Raw genomic sequence first — 24,459 nt, forward strand, 5'->3', positions numbered from 1 at the left:
TAATGTTAATGTAATAATGTATATTCATGCCGATTTTATTCGAACTAGATAAGGTATATATTATCCAGTGTCTTAAGAAGATATGTGTTTACTACTTTGCTTTTCCATATCATACCAATTTAAGAGCCAACAAAAATTCTTTTGTGTTTCTTTTCTTTAAAAAAAAAAAACTTCAACAAACTTCATTTTCCAAATACACCATTAAAGAAAAGCTGGTTTGCTATATTTGCAAGAAATCATCACACTGAATCTGTTGAAATCGTCAAAATTTTATTTCGGATAATTCAGCTTGAGTGTATAATGATGTTTCACATAATGTATTATGTTATAGTTCTCTGTGTGGAATTTGCTTCATATGAAATAAACATTATCTGTGTGAATGAACACAATTTGTGTCACTTAATTTTATGTCTTAAAAAATAATTGTTTTTAATCTTCTGTAATTTAAAATGTTATTGTTTATTTTTTTTAATGTGTCCCTTAATTTTGATGTTAAATGCTTTAATTATCTGCATAATTTATTTTTTAGTATTTATCAACTGCTGATGAGAGGTTGAGATGGCAAGCCAATGCATTACCTTCTGATGATTTGTGTACTGAAAACGCTATTATGCTGAAGCGCTTCAACCGCTATCCTTTAATCATTGATCCATCTGGTCAAGCAACAGAATTCATTTTAAATGAATACAAAGAGAAGAAAATAACCAAAACAAGGTTTATAAATGTTTTTATAGTTTAATTATGATTAATAATTTTGTAATTATTTTTGTGTATTATAATAAAATTATGTTGACATATTTTCTTCATGTTTTCATCATTATTTGTTTTATTTATTTTTTTTAGCTTCCTTGATGACTCGTTTAGAAAAAATCTAGAAAGTGCTTTGAGATTTGGAAATCCTCTTCTTGTGCAGGCAAGTTAATGTTTTATAACTCGAATTTACAAAAATAATTAAGATTGATTGTTATCTAATTTGTCAGTTGTTTTTTATTTATTTACTTATTATTATTATTATCTTTTTATTGAAAAGTTTTTAGTGTGATTGCTAGTGTTGACTATATTGGTTTTTATCCACCTGCAAAATTTCCACCAAAAATAATTGTATTAATAATACCCCATAGTTAAATTTTCATGATTCAAATAAACTTATGATACAAATCTCTTTATATTTGTATATCCTAAAATAGTATGCTAATTTTAAAAATTTTTTTATTTTTTTCATATTTTATAGTGTAATTTTATGTATATATAATGGTATAATTTTAGTTATGAATGAATCTTAAGAAAATGTGTTGATATGCATCAATATACTGAATTTCTGGGATTATTTTTTTATATTTATTTTTATATTATCAGTTTAATCTGCATTTTTATTATTTAAAATAAAATACATTTTTATTTTATAAATCTTTATTGAAGTACAATTTTACTATTAAAAGCTTTAGCAAAAACATTTTATTTTTATTAATCTATTAAATGTAAACTAATAAAAAACAACAAGATAATATTCCAAAATTTCTAGTTCGAATAATTCAAAGGATATTGAATTTTCTTAATTTTCCTTCAAAAAAACACCAAAGTTAACAACTTGCATTTTAATTAATATGAATTGTATTTATGTTATTAAAGTACCTTTTACTCTTATGTTGAAATTTTGCATGTACAAGATTGACTTTGCAAATTCTAAATGTGTTTGAATTTTATGATAAAATTTTAGGATGTGGAAAGTTATGATCCAATTCTGAATCCAGTACTTAACAGAGAGGTGCGTAAAACTGGTGGTCGAGTTCTGATTACTCTTGGAGATCAAGATATTGATTTGTCTCCATCATTCTGTATTTTCTTATCCACTCGAGATCCCACTGTAAGTGTATTAAACTTTTTCAGTACAACATTATTCTTTTTTTGAAAAATCCTTTTAATTATTCATTTTTATTTATTTTTTGAAGGAGAAAAAAAAGGTACATAACCATATTTTTATTTTTGTTCACATTTTATAAAATCTATGTTTTTAAACTGAGAATAAATAGTAATTTGAGATTTTTGTAATGACCCTACCAATGGCAGAATTTACAGAGTAAATCTGCAGCACTATCTTTGTAAATCCAAATTTGCCTGCAACCTCAATGCAGTGAGACTAAATTACTTCCTAACTTCATCTAAATTTAACATACATGCAGCAAAATTCACAAAGATGAAGTAAAAAATGTAAAGACTTTGTTTAAATATTAGATTAATTTAATACAATGATTCTAAAAATATGAAGTAAATCCTAATGCAGTTAATCCTATTCTAAAGTATTTAATAGAAAAGAAGAAAAAAAAATCTTTACTTTCAGTTCTTAGTTGTAAAGTAATTTTCAATAGAAATAAGTTTAAAGATGTTTTAATAAGGAGTCTCAGCAGTTTTCTTTCATTTGTTAGTTTTTTTTTTCCTTCTAAAAGTACGAAAACTTTGAAAAATTATCCTAAATGCTATGATAATCTATTGCCATGCTGGAGGGTTTCTGCTACATGGCCAAATACTTTAGGTCAAGAAGGGATTTACCCAAGATTTTAATTAAGCTTTATATTTATAAAAATCAATTGTTCCATTTGTTCATCCTCTCTAACTAGCTTTTTATGTAATTTTTAAAGTAATTTTAATTAATTAAAATTACCTCATTATTATTTTAAAATAATAATAAAATCAATTTATGGAAATTAATCTAACAAACTAATTTTTTAAGGTTTTTTTAATTCAAAATCCAGAGTTAAACTTTAAGTCAAAAAATTTTACAAGATAAGTCTCACAACATTATTTTGTCAATTATGCTTATAATACAGTACTTTTTTATTTTTAATTGAAACTACAGTTTTAAATAGCAGAAAAACAATGTTTAGTTATGATTGTGTGAAAATTTTTCTCTTCCCATGACCTTTTTCTTGTTGGTTATAAAATGGGTTTATTGTTTGATTTAAGTTTAAAAGAACTTATAAATATTGAAATAGGGGAGTGTCAGGTACCCCTGCCCACTGTCAATTTCATATGTATAGAATATTTTTTCAAGTCAGTGGGCCATCGGACATTAATTGTTATATTAAAAAAAGATTATTTTCAAAGTTTCAAGTATTTATGCAGCTGGTAACATGGTAAACAATAGTTTTGAAAATATGTTGAATACAGTAGTCAAATTTTTTAAATTTCTATTTTTTTTAAGTTAAACTATTCTTTTTTTGGTTTATTCTTTTTGCATTATTTAATTAGATGATAAAACAATAGAAACATACAAAAATATTGCTTATTACTCAATGTTATTCAGAAATATAAGCAATACTCCTTAAGTGGGCGGAGCTACCCGACTCTCCCCTACAGCTTGCTGTTTGAATTCGTTATGACAAAACATTAATTTCTCATAATTTTTTATAGTATTGTGCTTCTCTTTTTATTCTAATTATTTTTCTCTCATTTTAGGTTGATTTCCCACCTGATATTTGCTCCCGTGTCACTTTTGTTAATTTTACAGTTACTCGCAGCAGTTTACAAAGTCAATGTCTCAATCAGGTATGATCAACTTTTTCTCCTAATTAAAGTTCAGGTTTTTGAAATTAAAAGATAATATAATAAATTATTTTCTTAAAATTATAATCCATAGGAACTCTTTTCTTTATCAATAGTTATATATTTTGAATATTACCAAATTACTTATTTCTAAAATAAATGCTTGGCAATGCTTGTTACGCTAGCTAAAAAGAATTAATTTTTGAAATCGCATTTTGTTTATTAGGGTGACCTGGCGTAATTCCTGATCAAAAAATGCAAACATCTATTTTGTGAAAAAACTATTCAAGATAGAATTTTAATATTAACTGGAAGTTTGAGGGTTTATGAGATGAGTCCTATGCTACCTTCTTTTGTTTGAAAATCTAATTAGAATTTAAAAGATTTTAAATTTTTAGTGATCAGGNAACAAAAAACTATTATTAAGTAAATGTAGTTATACTTTAGTAATGTGTACAAGCATTCTTGTCCGTGTCTCAAATTTAAAAAAAAAATCTTTTTTTAAAATAAAACTTAGGTGATCATTATTTACCCTAGAAACAGAGTGATCGTGAATTACTCCGGATCACCCTACATTGTTTTTTAGACTACCAGAATATATAATATTTTATTTAGTTCTTTAAAAATTATAAAGGTGTTTATTACTATAGAAATTTGGCATTATTGAAGAAGAAAAAGAAAAATTGTAAATGTATTTGGTATATTATAAAGGTATTGCTGAATATGATTTAACAAAATTGAAGTGTTATAGATGATGGGACTTGAATGAAGATGCTATATGCCTCTTTAATATTTTTTGCCCTCGTTGCCTGCAATGTTGTATCATTAGGGTTTTTATTAACTTGCTTTAACATGTGTGATTGGGGAATCTTGCAATTTAAGTATTGCCCACACCAGCTATCTAGAGTGTACTCTCTACTGTAGTTCTGTACCTGATGGCAATGCAAGTTTCAATCATTTGAATGAGGGTGTGCTATTTTCATTAATTGTGTCAAACATGTGCCAGATAGCAACAAGCATGTCTCCCGATTTCATCAAGTTCAATTCATTAACAGCAATTTTTAAATAGTGCATCAGAGATTATAATCTATATAATTTAGAAAAAGATGCTAGCAAATTCGTGTATAAATAATCCCTATAAGGATGTCTTTTTTTAGAATAAATACTTTCTACTATCATTTATTTAATATTAAATAGCTACAAATGATGCTACAGTAGCAGTACTAATTATTATTCATTAAATATGAAAATAGAATACACAAGTCAAAGTTATTATTTATTAAAAATGTTACAATAAATACCATTTTAAATTTAAATTTTGTAAAGTTATTACATGTAATTTTGCTATGTAATTTTGTATAATAAAATAAATTTTAATTGACTACAGTTCACTGAAATCAGTGGTATTTTCTTCAGCAAGACGAACTTTATTTTTAATTTTGGTTTTAATTTATTCATTCTTAATTTTGTATTAAATTTAATGTTTAGGTTTTAAAAGCAGAAAGACCAGATATTGATGAAAAGAGGTCAGATCTTCTAAAACTACAAGGTATTTGTTTTGTTTATTTTATTAAAATCTTAAGAATTTTTATTATGTTGGTGATTTTATTTTGTAGCTCCCTCTGTAAACTTGTAAAACTGTTTTTTTTTTCCACCTCCTTCAAATTATATATTTCGTATGTAATAAATCTAGCCTTAAGCTTATTTGCTTCCATTATTAGATTATATAAACTAAAAATAACTAAAATATTTTATAAGGTATCGTGCATTAATTCAAGAATACACAACCTTTTTTTGATAACAGGCCACACAAACTAAAGAGTGTCGTGTTGGAGGGCCAATATAAATAAGAGAAGACTGCAGTTATAAAAATGTTGATCTATTTAGATCCCGATTAAAAGTAACTTGCGTATGCATGTAATATCCTAATCATAAAAAGGTAGGAAATTCATAAGAAATTACAATTTTTTGCGCACACTGAACACATTGCCATAATTAAAATTTAAAAAATGAAATTACTCAGATTTGCACTAAAACAATAAGTAAATAAAAGAGTAAGATGACCAGATAAAGGAAAAGGAATTAACTTTTGAGTATAGTAGTATTCGGAACCTTGAAAAGAAACTTAATTAAATTAAAAACATTTCATATTTTTTTTCTGTTTATGGGACAATTCATAAACTTTGGTGGCAATAGCTTGTGTATCCATGCATTAATTTAAAATGTCAATGTTTTAAACAGTTAAATTTTTCTCCATTACTGTTTCTTAGTTAAATAACAGAGAGAAAGACTACTGGATAAGCAATTTGAACAGCATTTAGGTTATAGGCTAAAGGTTTAATGTAAGCAAGATCTAAAGATAACAGTCAAATGTTGTTGTTGTTGTTGCTAATTCCCATCTGGTCTGAGGGGGTCAGACCAGATCAATGAATCCGTTGATATTGAGAAAATCCGAAACCAGAATGGGAGAGAAATGAATATTGTTCCAGTCCAGCTCAAGATGTGCTCAGGTGATGCCTGGTTTTGTTGGCATTTGCAGAAAATGTGATGTGTTGATTTGCAGAAAATGTGATGTGTTGATTTGCAGAAAATGTGAGACTTTTCAGGTGTCCACTGGCCAGTCGGGATAGGCAGGTGTTGGTTTGCCTGTCACCAGGGAGAGAGTCCTGGTCTTTTTGCTTTATACCAGTAGTGAATAGGTGGAAGCAGCCACTTTTGTTTGTTCTGGGCCTTTTGCCTTGCAGAAAGCTTACTGTCAAGTGTAAAATGAATGATTTAAATGGTTATTGATAGTAAGATTTTGTAATTTTAAGTTGTAATTGTTAACATACAACGCCTCAATGCAATATTTTATCAAAATGCTTACAATTAAATATCAATAAAACAAAACAGAAAATTCACTTATTTGCCAGCTTTTTTACAATAATGCATTTTTTTTTTGTTTGTTGTTGTCTTGAATTTTAACAGGAGAGTTCCATGTTCGCCTACGACAACTGGAAAAATCTCTTTTGCAAGCTCTTAATGATGCTAAAGGTCGCATTTTAGATGATGACAGGTAAGATGTACTTTGTGTAAAATTCTATATTGAAATAAAGTATGTTTGATTTATAGATTCCTGTTATGTAGAATAATGTCTAGAGTTTTTAAATTGACATAAATGTAATTTAAATAAGCTTTTATTTTATGCGTAAGAAGTAAGACATTTGCATAACTAAAATGTAATGAATATGTATAAGTGTAAAATTAGAAAATATGTGCAAATATGTAGATTTGAAATAATGCTGGATTTTATATTTAGTGTGATAAGTACATTAGAGAAATTGAAAAATGAGGCTTCAGAAATCATGCACAAAGTAGAAGAAACTGATAAAGTGATGAGTGAAGTTGAGATGGTATCCCAGCAGTATATGCCCTTGTCTCAAGCATGTAGCAGTATATACTTCACTTTAGAAGGCTTACACCAAGTAATTAATTTATTATATCAATAGTCATGTTGTATTTTTTTATTCAGTTTTTCTCATTAAATAACACACAAAGAATGCTTGTTATAAAAGTATCTTGAACATGAAAACTATTCTTTTTCCGTGTCTTAAAAATCAGCCTATGACATGAAGACATTTAACTTTTTTCTTGAACTTGCTTAAATGTTAATGAAATTATTAAAAAAAAAAAGTAGAAAATTCTCTTCTCAGTAATTCTCTGTAATAATAGCAAGTAACTGATTTAGTTCACAATCTTTCTCATAATATCATATTTTTGTCTTTTTGTTTTGTAATTAGTTATGACAATGAATTTAGTGTTTGCAGTCAAATGAAAACTAATATGAATTTGTACAAATTTATTAGAAAATAAATTTAAAAAAACAAAGTTTTTTAAAACTTTACTATAAAATTTTGCATTAGTCATTCCAATTTTCAAAGTCCGTGAATTGAGCCATAGAAGTAAGGACCAAAGTGGAACTAATAATTTGTATCATTAATATTGTGCGTGTTCATGATTTATTTAAAAGAAACACTTAAAAAGGAAATTTAAGATTTATTAACAGAAGTGATAAAAATGTGAAATACTAAATGTAAATTGTAAAACAGAGAAACTTACTGCTTGCCTGCTTTCTATTATCTACATTTTTTTAAACGAATGTCATCAAAAAAGAAACAGGGTCATATTGCCATCTCTTGGTTATGTAAATAATATTAATTGAAACATTATCAATACTATCTTACAATGCACTTTTAATTTACTTCTCTTCAATTCTCACACTTCATCCTTTAGGTTTATTTCTTATATGAATCTGCATACTTTTTTTTTGTTGGAATTTTCGGATTTTATTTCAATGTTCACATTTTGCCTGAATAGGTTCATTTCCTATACCAGTATGCACTTCAATTTTTCCTGGATATGTACAATGATGTTTTAACCAACAATCCTCACCTAACGGGCATGCTTGACAGCAATGCTAGACTCTCCATCATAACATCAGATCTTTTTCAGGTAATCATTTGTTCTTCCTAAATGCTTTAAACAGTTTAGTTAAAACTTCTAGTATTTTTATGAACTTATTTTTTATTCAGACTGTATACAATCGTGTTACTAGAGGAGTTCTTCATGAAGATCGGCTGATATTTGCTTTACTGCTCTGCAAAATTTATTTGAAAGGATTGTCGAGGTAATAAACTTTGTTTTATCTGTCTGGTTTAAGATGCAAAATTGTTTTAACCCAAGAATAATCATGTAATTTTTAAAAATTAGTTGATTTTTTTGTGGAAATTAGATATTTATGTAATGTTAGAAAAATGGTTTGTAATAATATTTATTATCCTCTATTTTGTTTTTACTTAGTAAACATTAGTTTAAAATTGGATTTTTTTTTCACAAAAAATGAAACATAGTTATTCAGTAGTCAAACAAGGACTCTCTGTGGTGAAATCTCTTTACATTGAATTTGTCCTCATAACAAAATTTTTAACTGCCGACCTGCCTGTGTAAGGGTCAGAAAACTGGCCTTGCATCATAAAGGTTATGGATTCGAATCCTGGTCAAAGCATGGATGTTCTTTTATGCTCTGTACTATTTGTCCTTAGTGTGGGGGTGATGTTTGCCCACCTAATATGGTGCTCCTGAAAGAGTGGCCAACAAATCTGCCCTTCAGATGCCTGTATGACGAAAGGTCATTCTCCAGGTGGGCATTGGGGAAAAAAAATTTCACTGGAATGTAAAGAACATACCTTATATTCTCCCTAAAATGATGAATTTTTTTTTTCATACTTTCATCTTCTTAATTTTTCTTATTTTTGACATTGGATTTATCTTTAAAATTTTTGCCAGTTTTTAAAAGTTTTCAGAGTTATATATTTTTTCAGTCACTTATTACGAAAATTTGCAATTAATAATTAGTATTTCTTTGCAAATAAGTTACTCTTATTCAGGCTTGTTTCTGGAACTACCCATGTTATCGATCTGCCGGCAATGCATACCAACACATAGAAATATTCTTTATGAAGGGAAATTCTGCAATTCTTTTCAGTTAAAAGTCATTATGAATTTATTTTGACTAAAAATACTTAAATATCTGTAAAAAATCTCTTAGCCACCATTTAAGGAAATTTTCTTCAAGGAATTTTTCTGTTGGAACAAATTGATTTTTCCACTGCACTTATTAAAACAAAACTTAAAATTTGAGATGAGTATTCGATTAATATCATAATATTAGTTTATTGTATTATAATATATGAATTCTAAGCTAACTCTGTTTTTTGCCTTTAATTAGTGAACCAAATTTTGAACATGAATTCAATCATTTCTTGCGTGGAAGAGAAGGAATTTTGCCTGGACAGCCAACCATTCATATGGGTGGATTGAATCCTGATCAACTTGAAGGAGCCACAGCTCTTTCCAAATTGCCAGCTTTTAAAAACTTACAAAGGAAATTGGATGATCTGGAGGTAAAACACTGCTAAATAAAGATTTATTCAGATCCCACTATAGTGAACCATCTACGCACCCAGTAATAAGTTCACTGTGGTTCACTATATAAATATGGTTGAAAAATATTTGTTAGCTCATTGCAGCAGTATTGTTGGAAATAGTGATTGAAATAGTTCTTAATTTGCTTTATGAATTATTAACTAACTCAGCATATATAGTTTCTCAACAGCTTCCTTGTGGCAAATTTCTTTTTATAGCTAAAATTTAATGCTAAAAAATAATTTAAATACTCTCCATATAATAAAGTGGTAGCCTCCCTATAACGAATTTTCTTAAACTTTTAGCTTTTAAATTTTTGCCATTTTGAAATTTTATAAATGATTATCCTTTTTATTTCCGTCATTTTTTTTAAAGGGCATTTAAAGGTTAGGATTTCTGTCCAACCAAACCATGCTCTTATATGACTGTTTTTGAAACCACTTGCATATCACCTTCACTAAAAATTTTATAATTATTTAAATACCTGCAAACACAAAACTTGAGCCTACCATAAACAATCTGCAAACTTCTTAACTATTTACTATAGAAGTACGTAAAAGATTAGGTAAGCAGCAGTTCCGATGGGACTACTAAAGATTCTTTACAACCAAGTGTGCATTATATCCCAGATTCATTAAAGCGCCATTAGATTGTATTTAAGTTGTTTTTACTGTAATCAATCATTAAAAACTTTCAGAATTATTGACGATGAATAAATTAATAATTTTTTACTAATTATAAAACCAAAATGTATGGATTTTATTTAATCTGTAAATGTAAATCGGTATTTACAATTTTATAAAAATAGATGTTTTTATTTAGTAGAATGCAGTTTTAAGATCTTTAAATAAAGAAAAATTTAAATTGTATCTAATTTTAAGATTTAGTTTCTGGGAAAATAATAATGATAATTTTATCACTTTAGTAAATTTTAGTATTATTTGCTATCAAAATTAATGTAACTGTACCTAAGCAAAACAAAATCTCTGCCTATAACATTCATTAATGGATGTGTTTTGTTATTTATTTTTAGAATTTCAAAACTTGGATTGAAAGTGCTATCCCTGAACAAGAAGTACCCACTTTGTGGAGTGATGATAAACCCCTCACATCAATTGGAACAGCAATGCATGAACTGTTAGTGACACAAGCTTTCAGGCCGGACAGAGTTATTGCCAAGGCTTATCAAGTGGTGTCTTCTGTTTTGGGCCAAAATTTCTTATCTGAAGCAGAAGTTGAATTAGATTTGGGAACAGTTGTTGAAAATGAAGTGAGTGCTCTTTGAACGAGGGCTAAAAGGCATAGAACTAGTTAGATGCACATATATTATCAAATATGCTGAAAATTTTATTTATTTATTTTATCAGAAATTATGTTTTTTTAATTTCTTACTTAAATTCTGGTTAGAAATTATGAAAATGTTTCAATTTTTATTTGACTTCCATTAATTGAAAGTTTGGTTTTTCTCCTGGAAGAAAAGTTTTTTTTCCCAGGAAAAATCCAGAGAAATTTAAAAACAACCAATGATACTTTTAGTATTGTGAAAATGGAAATTAAGCATTTTTCACAATAATTTTAAAAAAACTTTTCATATTATTAAAAATTTTCAAACCTATATACTATCCATTATAATATATTTTTATTAAATTTTATGTTTTTTCAATAAATAAGTACACTTATAATAATAGGATAAAAAATATGTACTTATATTATTTTTAGTTACTACAGATTTTGTTTTTAACACACAGTTAATAAATGCACACAAATAGTGTTATTATGTTTACATATTTAATTCTGAATGCTATTGCATATATTACTTCGATATGCTTTTTCTCCTCCAATTGTTTTTCAATGTTTATGTATATTTTAAAGATTTTCAATACAGTCGAACCTCATTAATATGAAATCGTTTAAAGTGAAATATTGCTTTAAACGAAATGTGTGTTTGGTCCCATGAGTCAAAAATTAATTATTATTGTATTTTACATGTTTAGCATGAAATTTTCAAGCAGATTAGCGCTTAACATGAAAGGAAACTGAAAACAGCACAGATAAGCAGCATGTGAATAAAGTGTCAATTATTCATTTTGAGGAATGTTATTTCTACTTTCCACCTTTGTTTATTAATTAAAATTGTTAATTAAAGTTATAAAAAATTTTAAGCTTATTTTTATTTGTTTAGTACACAATAGTGTTGTTTACATACATAATATAAATAACATAATATGTATTAATTAATAATTTATGTATTAATTTTTTCATGATGTATCAGATAAGATAAAATCTGGTTTACACGAAAAAATTATGATAGTCTCGCCAATTTCACGTAAACAAGGTTGGATTGTATTAATGTATGGCATTAAAAAATAAATAGCTTAGAAATTTATGCTATTATTTAAACTTGATTAAAATTGCAATTTTAAAATATTTTAAAAAAAGTATCTTTCGCATGGATTGATAGAAATCTTCTCAGAGTGGGTTTTCTTCTGTGAGAGATATCTATTGTGCCTATGAGAACTCTTTGTGCCACACTTTCTTCATTCCAAACTAATGAAATGTATTATTTCATTACACATTTAACAGCAATAAAAACAGGAGTGTACTTTGCTTTATTTGCAGGTGAAGTCTAATACCCCTGTCCTTATGTGTTCTGTACCCGGTTATGATGCCAGTGGTAGAGTGGACGATTTATCCGCAGAGCTTGGCAAAAGCATTACCTCCATTGCTATGGGTTCAGCTGAAGGTTTCAGTCAAGCAGAAAAAGCTATCAATTCAGCATCAAAAACTGGAAGGTATGTATATTTTTATTTCGGAAGACATTTCTCTACTTCTACATCTATTCATCGAAGATAAGGTTTTTCTCCCCATTTGTTGTTACTTGATCCAGCTAAAAATATGTTACTATCATTCATGCAAACAACATACTAAGCCCAATTTAGGCAACTTATGTAATGAACTTAATCTGTTCATATTAAATGTGCTATATTCAAGTTATTGAATATAGTTTATTGTATTTTTCATATGCATTATGCAGGATGGTGGCAGAACAGGAAGGACAAGGAAAACTCAGAGAATTTTATCATTCTGAAAGAAATTAGGGAAATGTCTAGAAATTTTACTCAAATACACAAAAATCAGGCTAAATGAATTAATTTGAGTATTTTTTCCAAACTATTCAGCGGTGTATTTTTTTTTCCAACTCTAATAGCAAGTTAGTGTTTTATACATATTTTATGCATGCGAGTAAAAAGTCTAATTGAAAAGTAAGCTATAAAATTTATGTCATCAGTCGTAAAAATATCAGAAATTTGATAAAATCAGTCCGGAAAATTTAGGGAATTTTTTTTTCTTAATGTTTGTGTCCACCTTGTTATGTTTGTGTTCAAAAATTTTTTTAAACTCACATTTGTTTTACCTATATGTTATGGTTTACTTTTAGTTTAGTTTGATTTTTTATCTCTAATTTCTATTCCTTAATGTAGATGGGTAATGTTAAAAAATGTTCACCTTGCCCCTCAATGGCTAGTGCAACTTGAAAAAAAACTCCACACTCTGAAACCTCATGCATCTTTCCGCCTTTTCCTAACCCTGGAAATACACCCTAAAGTTCCAGTGAATCTCCTGCGTGCTGGACGAATCTTTGTTTTTGAGCCCCCTCCAGGAATAAAGGCCAACTTGTTACGCACTTTCAGTGCTGTACCAGCTCAGAGAATGATGAAAGTATGATATATTAACTTACTTTAGTTTTATATCTCTTTAAAAATTTCATAAAAGTGAAAAATATATATCTAAAAATTACTTGTGTTGCAGGCTCCAGGAGAACGTGCTCGTCTTTATTTCTTGCTTGCTTGGTTCCATGCTGTTGTTCAAGAGAGGCTTCGCTATGCACCACTTGGATGGTCAAAGCGTTATGAATTCAATGAGTCTGATTTGAGAGTTGCCTGTGATACTCTTGATACTTGGATAGAAACTGTTGCTATGGTAATTATATGTGTATATAATATACAGGGGTGATTGTATTACGGGTTTTTTGTATTATCCTTCCGGGTCTAAAAATTAAGAGTAGGCATATGAGGTTTCTGGGAATATCGCAGAATTTTGCAGTTCTTAAGAGTATTGGTTCTCAGACTTTGACTAATTAAAAACTTATCTCACGAAATTTTCATGGAATTCCTCAATCTTCTAAAATTCATAATGATAGTGATTATCAATGATAATGATTAATGATTATCAGGATCTTGCAATATTTTCCCTGAAAGTCTCTACTATAAAAATCATTTAAGATTTTCATTGGATTTCTCCAGAACCTACTTTTCTTCAATACTATTGAAATGAGTCAATAAAGTATGTTTTAATATATGGCCTGACTTATCTGGAAATTTTGCTCGACTAGGAACAACATCATATATCTATATATACATGTATTTATTGAATTTTAATCAATCGAAACGAACTCTGTAAACATTTGGTGTTTAAGCTAAATATATATATTACAGATTACTAACAATTTAAGAAAATTTAATTCTAAATTAATAAATTAGTACCTTTTAATGTTATGAACTATCCTTCACAAGTTAAGGTAGATAATTCAGTTTAAAATATGAATCTGTCAAGCAAGAGGTACAAATTTGTATTTTATTTAATTTTTAGTTACTAGTAATACTCGTTAAATATCTTTCCAAAGAGATTATTTAACAGTAATGCTAAAATTTAATTTTTGATATTGCTTACTTTGGCCTATTAATTTTAACCAAGCATTAAGCTCCTACTTACTCTTTGATTACTATTTTTATAACTTTTTCTTTTTAATAGTATTTATTTTTTTAATTTAAATTTAGGGAAGAACCAATCTTCCTCCTGAAAAAGTGCCATGGGATGCTATCTGCACTCTTCTGAGTCAGTGCATATATGGTGGAAAAATCGACAATGAATTTGATCAGGTACTTAAATGTGTTTTTTAAGTTTGAGGAAATAATGCATACTTTTATTTGACTGAACTAACATAATCAAATCTGTTTTAGCGTTTGCTGAACTCTTTCCTCAGCAAGTTATTTACAGCCCAAAGTTTTGAACCTGATTTCCCATTGGTCACTGGTGTAGATGGCATAGACAGCAAGAATGTCACAATGCCTGAAGGAATAAGGTAAAATTTTCAGCATTTGATAGTCTTTTTGCTTGCGCAGTCGAAACAATTTATATCAGCTGTATTATTGTATGGTAGGGCATGAAATATCAGTTCTAAAGGTACTTGTCAGACTATTTGCCAATCACTATGTTCATGAAAAATATATATGAACTATAACAAAACATTAACAGACGTAGTATTAATTTGAGGTGAATCTGTAGAAATTCTGAGCAAAACTTTTAAACAAATTTTGAGTCTGAATGGTTTGTCAAATTCATATACCTATTTATTTCATATAACCACAAACTCTGAGAAAACTATGGTAATTTTATTTGAAACACATTTTACAAGAAAGAAAAAAAAACTCCTACATGTTAAATATTCAGTCAGGATTTCAAAATATTCTCAGAAGTTTCCCTAAAAATAATAGTGTATGCATAGTAACTATAATGTCTATGCCTTTAAAGCTTCTCTATTTTTTTTTCTTTGTGAAACCTGGGTAAAATTTATAGTTTGAGTCTTGCGTTTTTCCACTTTCATTCCTTGTTAATCACCTTAAAAAATGTAATGTTAAATTTATTAAAATATTTTATGTTTATACCCACACATTAATAAGAATTCACATCACAAAATCCTAATATCTTATTATTATATAAATCAAAATGTATAAAACATTTTATTGTGAAATATTAAATTTTTTTTCCAGACGGGACCAATTCTTACATTGGATAGAGAATCTCTCAGAACGACAGTCACCTTCTTGGTTAGGATTACCAAATAATGCAGAAAAAATGTTATTACTCACTGGAGGTAGCTGTTCAATTCAATTGATTTGTATCTTTTAGTTTATAATAATATTTTTATTGGGTTCAGAAAGTAATATTTTTTTTTATGAAAATGAAACACTATTCTCTTAAAGTAAATAAATATTTCATTGAATTATATATTGTCCATTCTGTTCCAATACCTTTTGCCATTGTTCTGGCAGTAACATGTTTCCATATTTGTAAATTTGTATCTTCTCCATATCTTTTGTAAAATCTTCTCCATACACATTGGATAATTTTACTTGCTTGAACTTTCTTTTGTCAATTCGATAGTAAGTGGAATATGACGAAATTGCTGCTTTTCACTTTCCATATTCGAAAAAGCTCCAACTAAAAACTGTATAGAATCAATTTAACTTTTTCACAAACAAGCATTGCTATCAGCTGTTAAAAATGATTTTGTGGGATAAATGTAAAATTGGTTATGAAATAATATAATTACGTCCTCTGTTGGGAAATAAAAACATAATTACTTTCTGAACAACCGAATAATACTTCTATTCTTCAATGAAATATTCATGCTTCTCTAATTTCAATATTTATGTTTCTGTCTCTAAGGAAGGATTTGTAAAATATAAGTACTTGTAAAATATTTTATTTAGAAACTTAATTTACTTCAAAAAACTATGAAGATGATAATAAACATATTTTGTTGTTCAACAGGTACCCATTCTGGCTAAAAATATAATGAATTTTGCTTGATCTTTTACTTTAAAATTTATATTTTTAACTAAAAAAAATATCCAGAGGAATATATTTCATTCTTGAAATTTGACACTATTTCTTTTGAAATCTATTTAAGGGACTCAGTTAATAGCCAAGCTTTTGAAGATGCAACTTCTGGAGGATGATGATGAGGTTGTCTATTCTGCTGATGAATCAGAAGCAACACGAAAAGCTGACGGACGACCAGCCTGGATGATAACTCTTCACAACTCTACTGCAACATGGCTGCGACTGGTTCCACAGAATTTGCCGTCTCTGAAAAGAACCGTAGAAAACATCAAAGATCCTATGTACAGATATTTCGAAAGAGAGGTGATAAACTTTTTTCTACAAATACATTTATCATCAGGCATGAGATTCTTTAGACTTTTGGTAGAATTTCTGACAATCAAAACTTAAGAAGAAATTAAATTTCTAAAATTTATTATTAGTTATCTCTTTTATCATGACTTATATATAAAGCTTAATGGTTTGTTGGGATTGTCAATGTACAGGCATAAGTATAAGGTCGAACTATATTTTTCGTCGTTCATTGTAGAGCACAATCTACCTATTAGTGTCACAGATCTAGCAGGCCCATTATTTGGGGAAAATGTTTCCTAAAAGTGATGTTGCAAAAAAAAATATGGTGCAGGATGAACAAAAACCACTGCTATTGTGTCAAAAACAGCAGACATTAAAAATGCTTCAATCTCTTCAGAAACAAATGTATGCTGTAGCTACTCATGGCAGCAACCATACAGCTGCGCATCTTTATTTTATAGTTGTGTCTTTCTTCGACACAAAAGCCAGTAAAATCTAGGTATTGCTGCTTGCAGTGCCGAATTTAGATGCACAATGTTAAAGTTGTATTATTGTGTAATTTATTTTTGTATAATAAAATAGAGTTAGTGAAGATTTAAAAAAGGGTCTTCTGTAATTCTTTTCAAAATTAAATTTTAAAAAAAATTATGTACAGAATTGACTAGTGTATTTTCAAAGGTTTTCTAAATTTAGTAGTGGATTGTTCTTAATTTTGTGTAAAAATGTCCTCTGATAACACTATGTCAAGTAAAACACTAGCTCAGAATTGTAAGGTCATGCAGATTACAATGTTGGCAGGTATGAGTATTGTTTTTCGATAATACTAAGTAATACTAAAAAGTGTATCAATGCTTTGAAAAAGCTTTTAATAAATTATTATTTTCGGCAGCTTTGTTATTTATAACTATTACTGGTTTTAAGCCCTCTGATGCAAATGGATAACTCTAATAGAACATTTTACCACNAATAGAAGAGAATAATTTTTAAAATTGGTCTTAGATTAAGGTCCTTGAAAATTTTGTTGAGGTCCTTGAAAAGTCCTGGAAAGTCCTTGAATTTCAATCTCATTACAGAGTGGGAACCCTGTATGAGAAAACTAGTTTTGAAAAGTGGAGGACAATGCAGATAGAAATGTTATTTTCTATGTGTGTGATTACCCAAAGGTTTATGTCAATGAAATTCAAATTTATAGTAGTTTTATAAAATGTTACTTTTATTATAAGCATTAATCTTTTCTTGGTTTCTAATATTTTTATTATTTTTTAATTTAATTTACAGGTGAATGCTGCTGTAAAATTATTACAAACTGTTCGTCGTGACTTAGAAGATGCAATTATGATATGTAAAGGGGAGAAAAAACAAACCAACTTCCATCGTTCAATGATTAGTGATCTTGCAAAAGGTAGACAATTTTTATTTTCATCTAACCCTAACCATTTCAATGTTTAGATTAAAGATCTATTATTATTATATCTTTAAATTAGAGATTAATTATTAATTAGAGGTTTATTAGTTTTTTTTCTTCAAAGTTTTGAAAATTAAATTAGATAATTAAAAATGTTGAACTTAATTGTTTGAGCTTAATTGTAAAGATATATTAAAGAAGTGAGAACTTTTGAGCAATTTCTTTCTGATCAAATCTAAATTAATTATATGTAAATTTAGTTATTTAATACAGATTTTAAATAGAATAATATAAATTGTAACAATTTATTTTAAAACTATTTTCTGCTTATCACATGCAGTAATAAGTACTGGATGTTGATAAAAATTTTAGATTACTTTCTATTAAGTAATTTTAAATTGTATCTATTCATACGCGTAACGAAAGTCGTTGCAAAATAATGTTGACTGTGATTTAAATTTTTTTTAATCAAAATTAAGTTATTTGATAATGTTTAAATATTTAGAATGATAGAAACAATAAATATTTTAAACTATTTTTTATTTATTATGCAGCAATAAATATTAGGTGATAGCAAAAAATGTCAGATTACTGCATATGTGATAATTTAAAATTTATTTGTATACATAAGAAAGGTCTTAAGGAATTAAAATAATTGGTGAAAGTGGCAGTAATTAAAACCTATGCTTTTTTATCGTTTTTTTTTTAATTTTAAAATGGATCCAAATGTATTGTGTCAATGCTGAATAGAATATTTGATTATTTTTCATCCTTATCACAAAATTTACAAATTCTGTTTCTATTTTTGAGTAAAATAAAAGCAATTAGGAGGGAAAAAAATTCACGAAGCTGTAACCAAATGCCCCAGATATGATTGGTGGAACGTCAGATAATTGTGTATGTCAAGTAATTCAAATTTTAAATATAGGATTTTTTTATATTTATGCAACACAGAAACTATTTGACTGATTTCGTTCGAATTTTGCACTATACAAGATTTTAATGAATATTCCACTTCATTAAAGTAACTCATTTATAAATAATAGAAAAGAAAAACACATAATTTTAGGCAAGTTTTTATTTGTAATTAAATTCAAGTCTCATTGCCATAAAAGAACATAAAATAAGAATTTTTATGAAATGTTAAAATTGTTTTGCAGGTATTCTTCCCTCTCACTGGCGTTGTTACACTGTTCCATCTGGTTGTACAGTCATTCAGTGGATTACTGACTTTTCTGACAGAGTCAAACAATTACAGAAAGTTTCAACTGCTTCGATATCAGGAGGGACTGCAGCCTTAAAGGTATTTTATATAAATCCTAATTTAACAGGGTGCATAGTGTTTTTAAAAAGTGTTTAAAGGTGCTTAATTTTCCCTTATTGAAAATGATATTTTTTATCTTTACCATGTCGATTTTCTCCACGTATTCTGCAAAAGCGTGGTTTTCACTTCTTCTATTCAACGTTTTCACAAATCATTCAAGCACTTTTCGGCGTACCATCGTTTCGTAGCGTATGAAAGCGCTAATCATTTTACATGTTTGATGAAATACTTGTGGGTCCGCATGTGAATATACTGTCCTGGATTCGGTGGGAATTATTCTTGCACTATCATGTGCAAGTCTGCTGTATTTTGCAAGAGATTTTTATTTTCAGGCTTCATTCTCTTCCCGCTGAAATCAAATCGAAAAATCTGTCTATGTTTTGATGGTGGCTAATGTAATCAAGAAAGAGTTCTTACTCAGAAACTAGTTATTTTATCATGATCATGTAAAGTCTTTAAAAATTATTTTGCGTTTTGTTAATGTATATAGTGCTTAAAAATAATTTTAAGTACTTAAAAGGTGCTTATGTTTTGTTGAAAGATTTGGCTACGCACCCTGTTTATTTAAGTGCATTTCAATAGTTTTATTATTTCTGTGTAGTTCTTGTTTGATTCATTTTGTCATAGTAATGGAAATGTCATTTTCAGGGTCATAAACTTTAGCCTCTGTATTTAATTCTTACTCTCTGTGTAATTGAATTTAATTCTTATTATTTATGCATTAAAAAGGACACCTTTTGTATTTTAAGGTGTCAATCATGTCAAATTTGATGTTTTCGAAGTAATGCCTGATGACAAAAAAAATTGTATCTCGACCTTCATTCTTACAAGAATTGCAAACATTACTCCTTCGTGCGTGAGCTCTTAAGCCTAAGCATTATTTAGGTCCAACATAGTATTGACAGTCTATGATTGGCAGAAAGTCAAAAATTACTTTTACCAAAAAGACATAAAACAAAATTTTCTCTTTAAAATTAGCAAGGAATGCATCAACAAGATATCTTTACCTTGCAAGGTATCTTTTAATTTCTTTGCAAAATCTCAGAGTTGTAGATATGTATTTTTTTTAAACAAAAGGCCTATAAAACCCGTTTTATAGAAAATTTTGCCAACAATCAAAAGGAAAAGATAAATATTTATAAATAAATAGCTGAATCAGTTTATAAATAATTTTACATAGCTTTGTGTAATATTGTGTTATTCCTTGACTGGTTAAATATTGGACGAGTATCTGCCAGGTATAAGTTAATGTAGTTAAATATGTATTTGCTGAATTCCAAAATATGCCTTATATTAAAATTAAATACTATTGTGAGTATCCTTTTGTGGCTTCTATTCTAGAAAATATTGTAATTTTATTTATTATATAAGTTTATGTCTGATCTGGTTATTCGTACATAAATTGATTTATGATAATCAAAGATGCTGAGGGGTTTAAATGTTTGGTTTTTACTTAGATATTTTCTTTCATCATTACAGAGAATTTTTTCTCAAAGAGAAACTTGACTATGAGTGAGACACTCTTCCATTTGAGTGACGAACATTTTTTTTCCTCAATGCCTTTAATTTTGCATTGTTTTTAATTAAAATAAAAATTTCTAGTTTTTACTAAATGTTTTCACTGTCTAAAAATATAAAGTAGTAAAGTCGTATTGTACTCTATTTTAAAATTGCAGTTATTGGCGATTATTATTTTATTTCAATAAGTTGTAAAAATAGTTTAAATGTAGTGGTTATTTGCTAATTTTCGATAGCATAGTTTTGGTACTTAAAACTTAGTCGTTTCGAAGTGCTTATATCATATTTTTATTTTATCCAATAATCTTTTAAAACTGCAAATACATGATAGTTTGAATTTAGAGACTGTTTACTAATAATTTAGTATTGACTTTTTTCAGTTTTTTGGTCATCTTATGAAAAAGAAACTCAGCATGTAATTTTTTTTCTAAATATGCCAAATTGCTGATTGAAAAATTATGTAAAAAAATAAACTCGTGATTATTTTTTAGAGTTAAATTGTTTTCTCCTGTACATCTAATTACAGTGAAAGCATTGTTTTTTATTTCTTATATGTTTATTTCATTTATTGCAAAATCAAAAGAACTTTTAAATATCTGTTTACTTTAAGTTATGATTTAATATTATTTTGATTGCTGTTTCCAGATTACAATGTATTATATATTTCTATCACATTTATTTTTGTATGCATTTACTCTCTCTGTTATGGAGAATTAAGGGAATATGCTACATGAAACAAAATTTTCAGAGCAGTTGATTGTATTAGTTTTTCAGGCCTTTGGTTCTTCTCTTAAAAATAGTCTAGTGTAATGCATTAAACCAAAAAAAGTCCTAATTTTTTTGTATAAAGTACTGATTTTTATTTTGAACCCCTGGGAAGCCTCTCACCAATTCCATTATTCTCTTTTGCTACCCTAATCTTGACAAATTGAGTTCGCTTGCCGCAATTTTAAAACTGCTATACTTGTATTAATTTCAATAAAAGACTGTTCATACAAGTTATCCAAATGGTAAAAAAATATAATTGATTTATTCGTTCATTATTCTTAATTTTCAGAACTTACATGTGTGGCTAGGTGGTTTGTTTAATCCTGAAGCTTATATAACTGCTACTCGTCAGTATGTTGCACAAGCAAATGGCTGGTCCCTTGAAGAATTAGCAATGGAGGTAACATATTAATTATATTTGTTACTTACTTTACTTTGTTGTATTCTTATATTTGAATCGACTAATAATTATGCTTTGCAGGTTAAAATAGCAAATAAAGATGAAAAACCAGCAGATCTTGATGAATGCAGCTTTGGTGTTACAGGTAATTATTGAAAACTTTATTTTTAGCAGGTTTAACTTTATATAAATACTGAATCATACGTGATTAAGTGGATCCGTATGTGTTGTCATTAGAAATTGGTTTGTACATCAGAAACTCTTACTAAGAATTTGGAATATTCTGATTTAAAATCAGAAAACTATTAAAAATAGAAATCTACTTATTTTATGAAGAGAAAAAAAAATTTTGTTTTGGTATGCATATTCCAAGATTTGTTTACATCTCTTTTCTTTACATCTATCATTTTAATAAAAAATTGCCCTTTTTTTCAATTTTGGAATGCTATATAATTTTTCCTGTTCCATACTTCCTCTTTTAATAAAATTGAGGTTTTTTTTTTAAAATTTTAAAATATTAGGACAAGTACTTTGATCTATTTAAAAGTTTATACTGACTGAAGTGGTGTTTCTACTTGAGCTGATAGCATATTGCCATCTTGCTTTTGAGCCCAGCTCAAAAAGTGGGAACAATCAAATTAACAGCTACTGATTCTGAATTATATCAATCTTTATATTATATGCACTAATTATGCAATATACTTTTAAATAAAATTAACTCTATAATAACTTTTGTAATTGAATTTTAGAAGAAAGTATTTTTAACTATAAATTTATAAAATAAAAAAAAACTATTGAACAGTCCTGCATATACTATGTAAGAAAATATTATTTTGTGACTCAAATATTTCATAAAAAGATAGGAAAATACTTAATACTTATTTAACCATCCTTAAAAAAAATTATTTAAGTACTTCTGTCTTACTTTTTTGAACATGCAACTAAACACTCAATTTGTTTTTTTGAAAAATTTTCACAGTAAAATATAAGTGCCATTTAACAAGTAACCATCTTATTTGAACTTTATAGTCATTTTTATTTGTAAACATCGAAACATCATTAAAAAAAGTTGTCATTTTGATTTTTAAAAAATATTATTACGTATTTGTTGAAAACTTTTGCAATGAGGTATGTTAATATGTGCCACTAGATGAAATCATAAATTTTCTTTAAAATTTGACTGTGAATTAAATTTAAACTTAATTGTAGAATTACCTTAAACTTTAGGTCTTTGTTATGCTTTCTCCTTTTGTACACTGCCCTTTTAAACCAGCGTTTGTACATGGGAGAAATCCGAATTTCTGGCACTTATATATTAAGCATCAAAAACTGATTTCTGGTGGAAATTTGCATCAATTTTTATAGAATAATCACATAATTTTATAAACTTGTCTTTGATTATTTTAAATATTCCAATGAATTATTGATTCTACTTGAATTGTTGAGCTTAGTGATAAATATAAAATTTAGTAATAAATCATCTTAACATTTTATATTTTTGCTTCAATTTAATTTACATAAACTAATTCATAGAAATATTTATTAGGATTGAAACTCCAAGGAGCAGAATGCTTTGATAGCAAACTACATTTAACTCTCACTATTTCTACTGATTTGCCCTTGACAACAATACGATGGATAAAGTAAGTTGAAAATGACAAAGAATGTTACATTTTAAATTTGTGTTCTTATCATTTTTCTAAAGTAATAATTATAAAAATTTCCTTTTTTTTAGAAAAACTGAAACAAAATCAGCATTACCAGAGGTATAGTATGATTTATAGCTTTAGGATGACATATTTTATTCGTTAATTAATGAATGTGTCATTATATAATAATTTTAATTGCATTATACATAAAATTATCTAGTTTTTATTGATATTTTTTACTTGTTTCTAATTAATAATAGTTTGTTATTGTTATGAAATTGCATCAATGATTCTTAACATATTATTTTAATAAATAATTTTACACTTAAAAAAAAAGCATTTCATATTTATCATTTGTATAAAACATTAAAATGAATTATCAAACATGTAAGTTTAAAATAAACACTTATTATAAATAACAATAATTTGAATTGTAGAACAGAAAACTTTTAAAACTGATAAGGCTCCATGTTCACTAAAATCTTAATTTGACATTTTAAATTGGATTTAACTTGTCCATACTTAACTTGAGATTCTAAGTTTTAATAAAAGAATTGGTGAGAAATTTATTTAAAACTGAGTTCTTTTTATCCTGGTTTATTTTAATATAAATGTGCCTGTTTACAGTGTGTGCAGCAATAACAATACTGCTTTAATAGAATATTTTCTGTTTATTGCAATTATTTTTACAGACGGTAAAAAATTCAAACATTTTCAGAGCTATTGTGAAAAGAAAAAGCATCTTTAGCTCTTTCTTGTGCTGTATGCAGTTAAATGAATTTATAATTGCCATATTATTATTAATTCTAAATTTCATGCAAGGATTTACATAATTCTTTCTAACTATGGTACAAAAGAATCATGATGGTGTTAATTTTAACGCATAATTATATTTTTCACCATTTTAAAC

The 24,459-nt window shown here is 27.5% G+C and overlaps 1 protein-coding gene across 1 annotated transcript in view; it reads left to right on the forward strand.

The window, feature by feature from the left end:
- The window catches only part of LOC107444446 (dynein heavy chain, cytoplasmic), a 103,299-nt gene that overhangs the window by 78,193 nt on the left and 647 nt on the right, over window positions 1-24,459 (forward strand). Inside the window, 24 exon segments of the mRNA XM_071177222.1 lie at window positions 530-714; window positions 844-913; window positions 1,718-1,864; window positions 3,454-3,543; window positions 5,029-5,089; window positions 6,508-6,595; window positions 6,839-7,004; window positions 7,897-8,031; window positions 8,112-8,206; window positions 9,308-9,482; window positions 10,538-10,774; window positions 12,124-12,296; window positions 12,987-13,224; window positions 13,315-13,485; window positions 14,343-14,444; window positions 14,526-14,647; window positions 15,336-15,439; window positions 16,259-16,494; window positions 17,764-17,887; window positions 19,051-19,193; window positions 21,790-21,900; window positions 21,982-22,045; window positions 23,447-23,543; window positions 23,636-23,666. Coding sequence (XP_071033323.1) covers window positions 530-714; window positions 844-913; window positions 1,718-1,864; window positions 3,454-3,543; window positions 5,029-5,089; window positions 6,508-6,595; window positions 6,839-7,004; window positions 7,897-8,031; window positions 8,112-8,206; window positions 9,308-9,482; window positions 10,538-10,774; window positions 12,124-12,296; window positions 12,987-13,224; window positions 13,315-13,485; window positions 14,343-14,444; window positions 14,526-14,647; window positions 15,336-15,439; window positions 16,259-16,494; window positions 17,764-17,887; window positions 19,051-19,193; window positions 21,790-21,900; window positions 21,982-22,045; window positions 23,447-23,543; window positions 23,636-23,666 — 3,165 coding nt within the window.

Source organism: Parasteatoda tepidariorum, chromosome 2, assembly GCF_043381705.1.
Source record: "Parasteatoda tepidariorum isolate YZ-2023 chromosome 2, CAS_Ptep_4.0, whole genome shotgun sequence".
Lineage (NCBI taxonomy): Eukaryota > Metazoa > Arthropoda > Arachnida > Araneae > Theridiidae > Parasteatoda > Parasteatoda tepidariorum.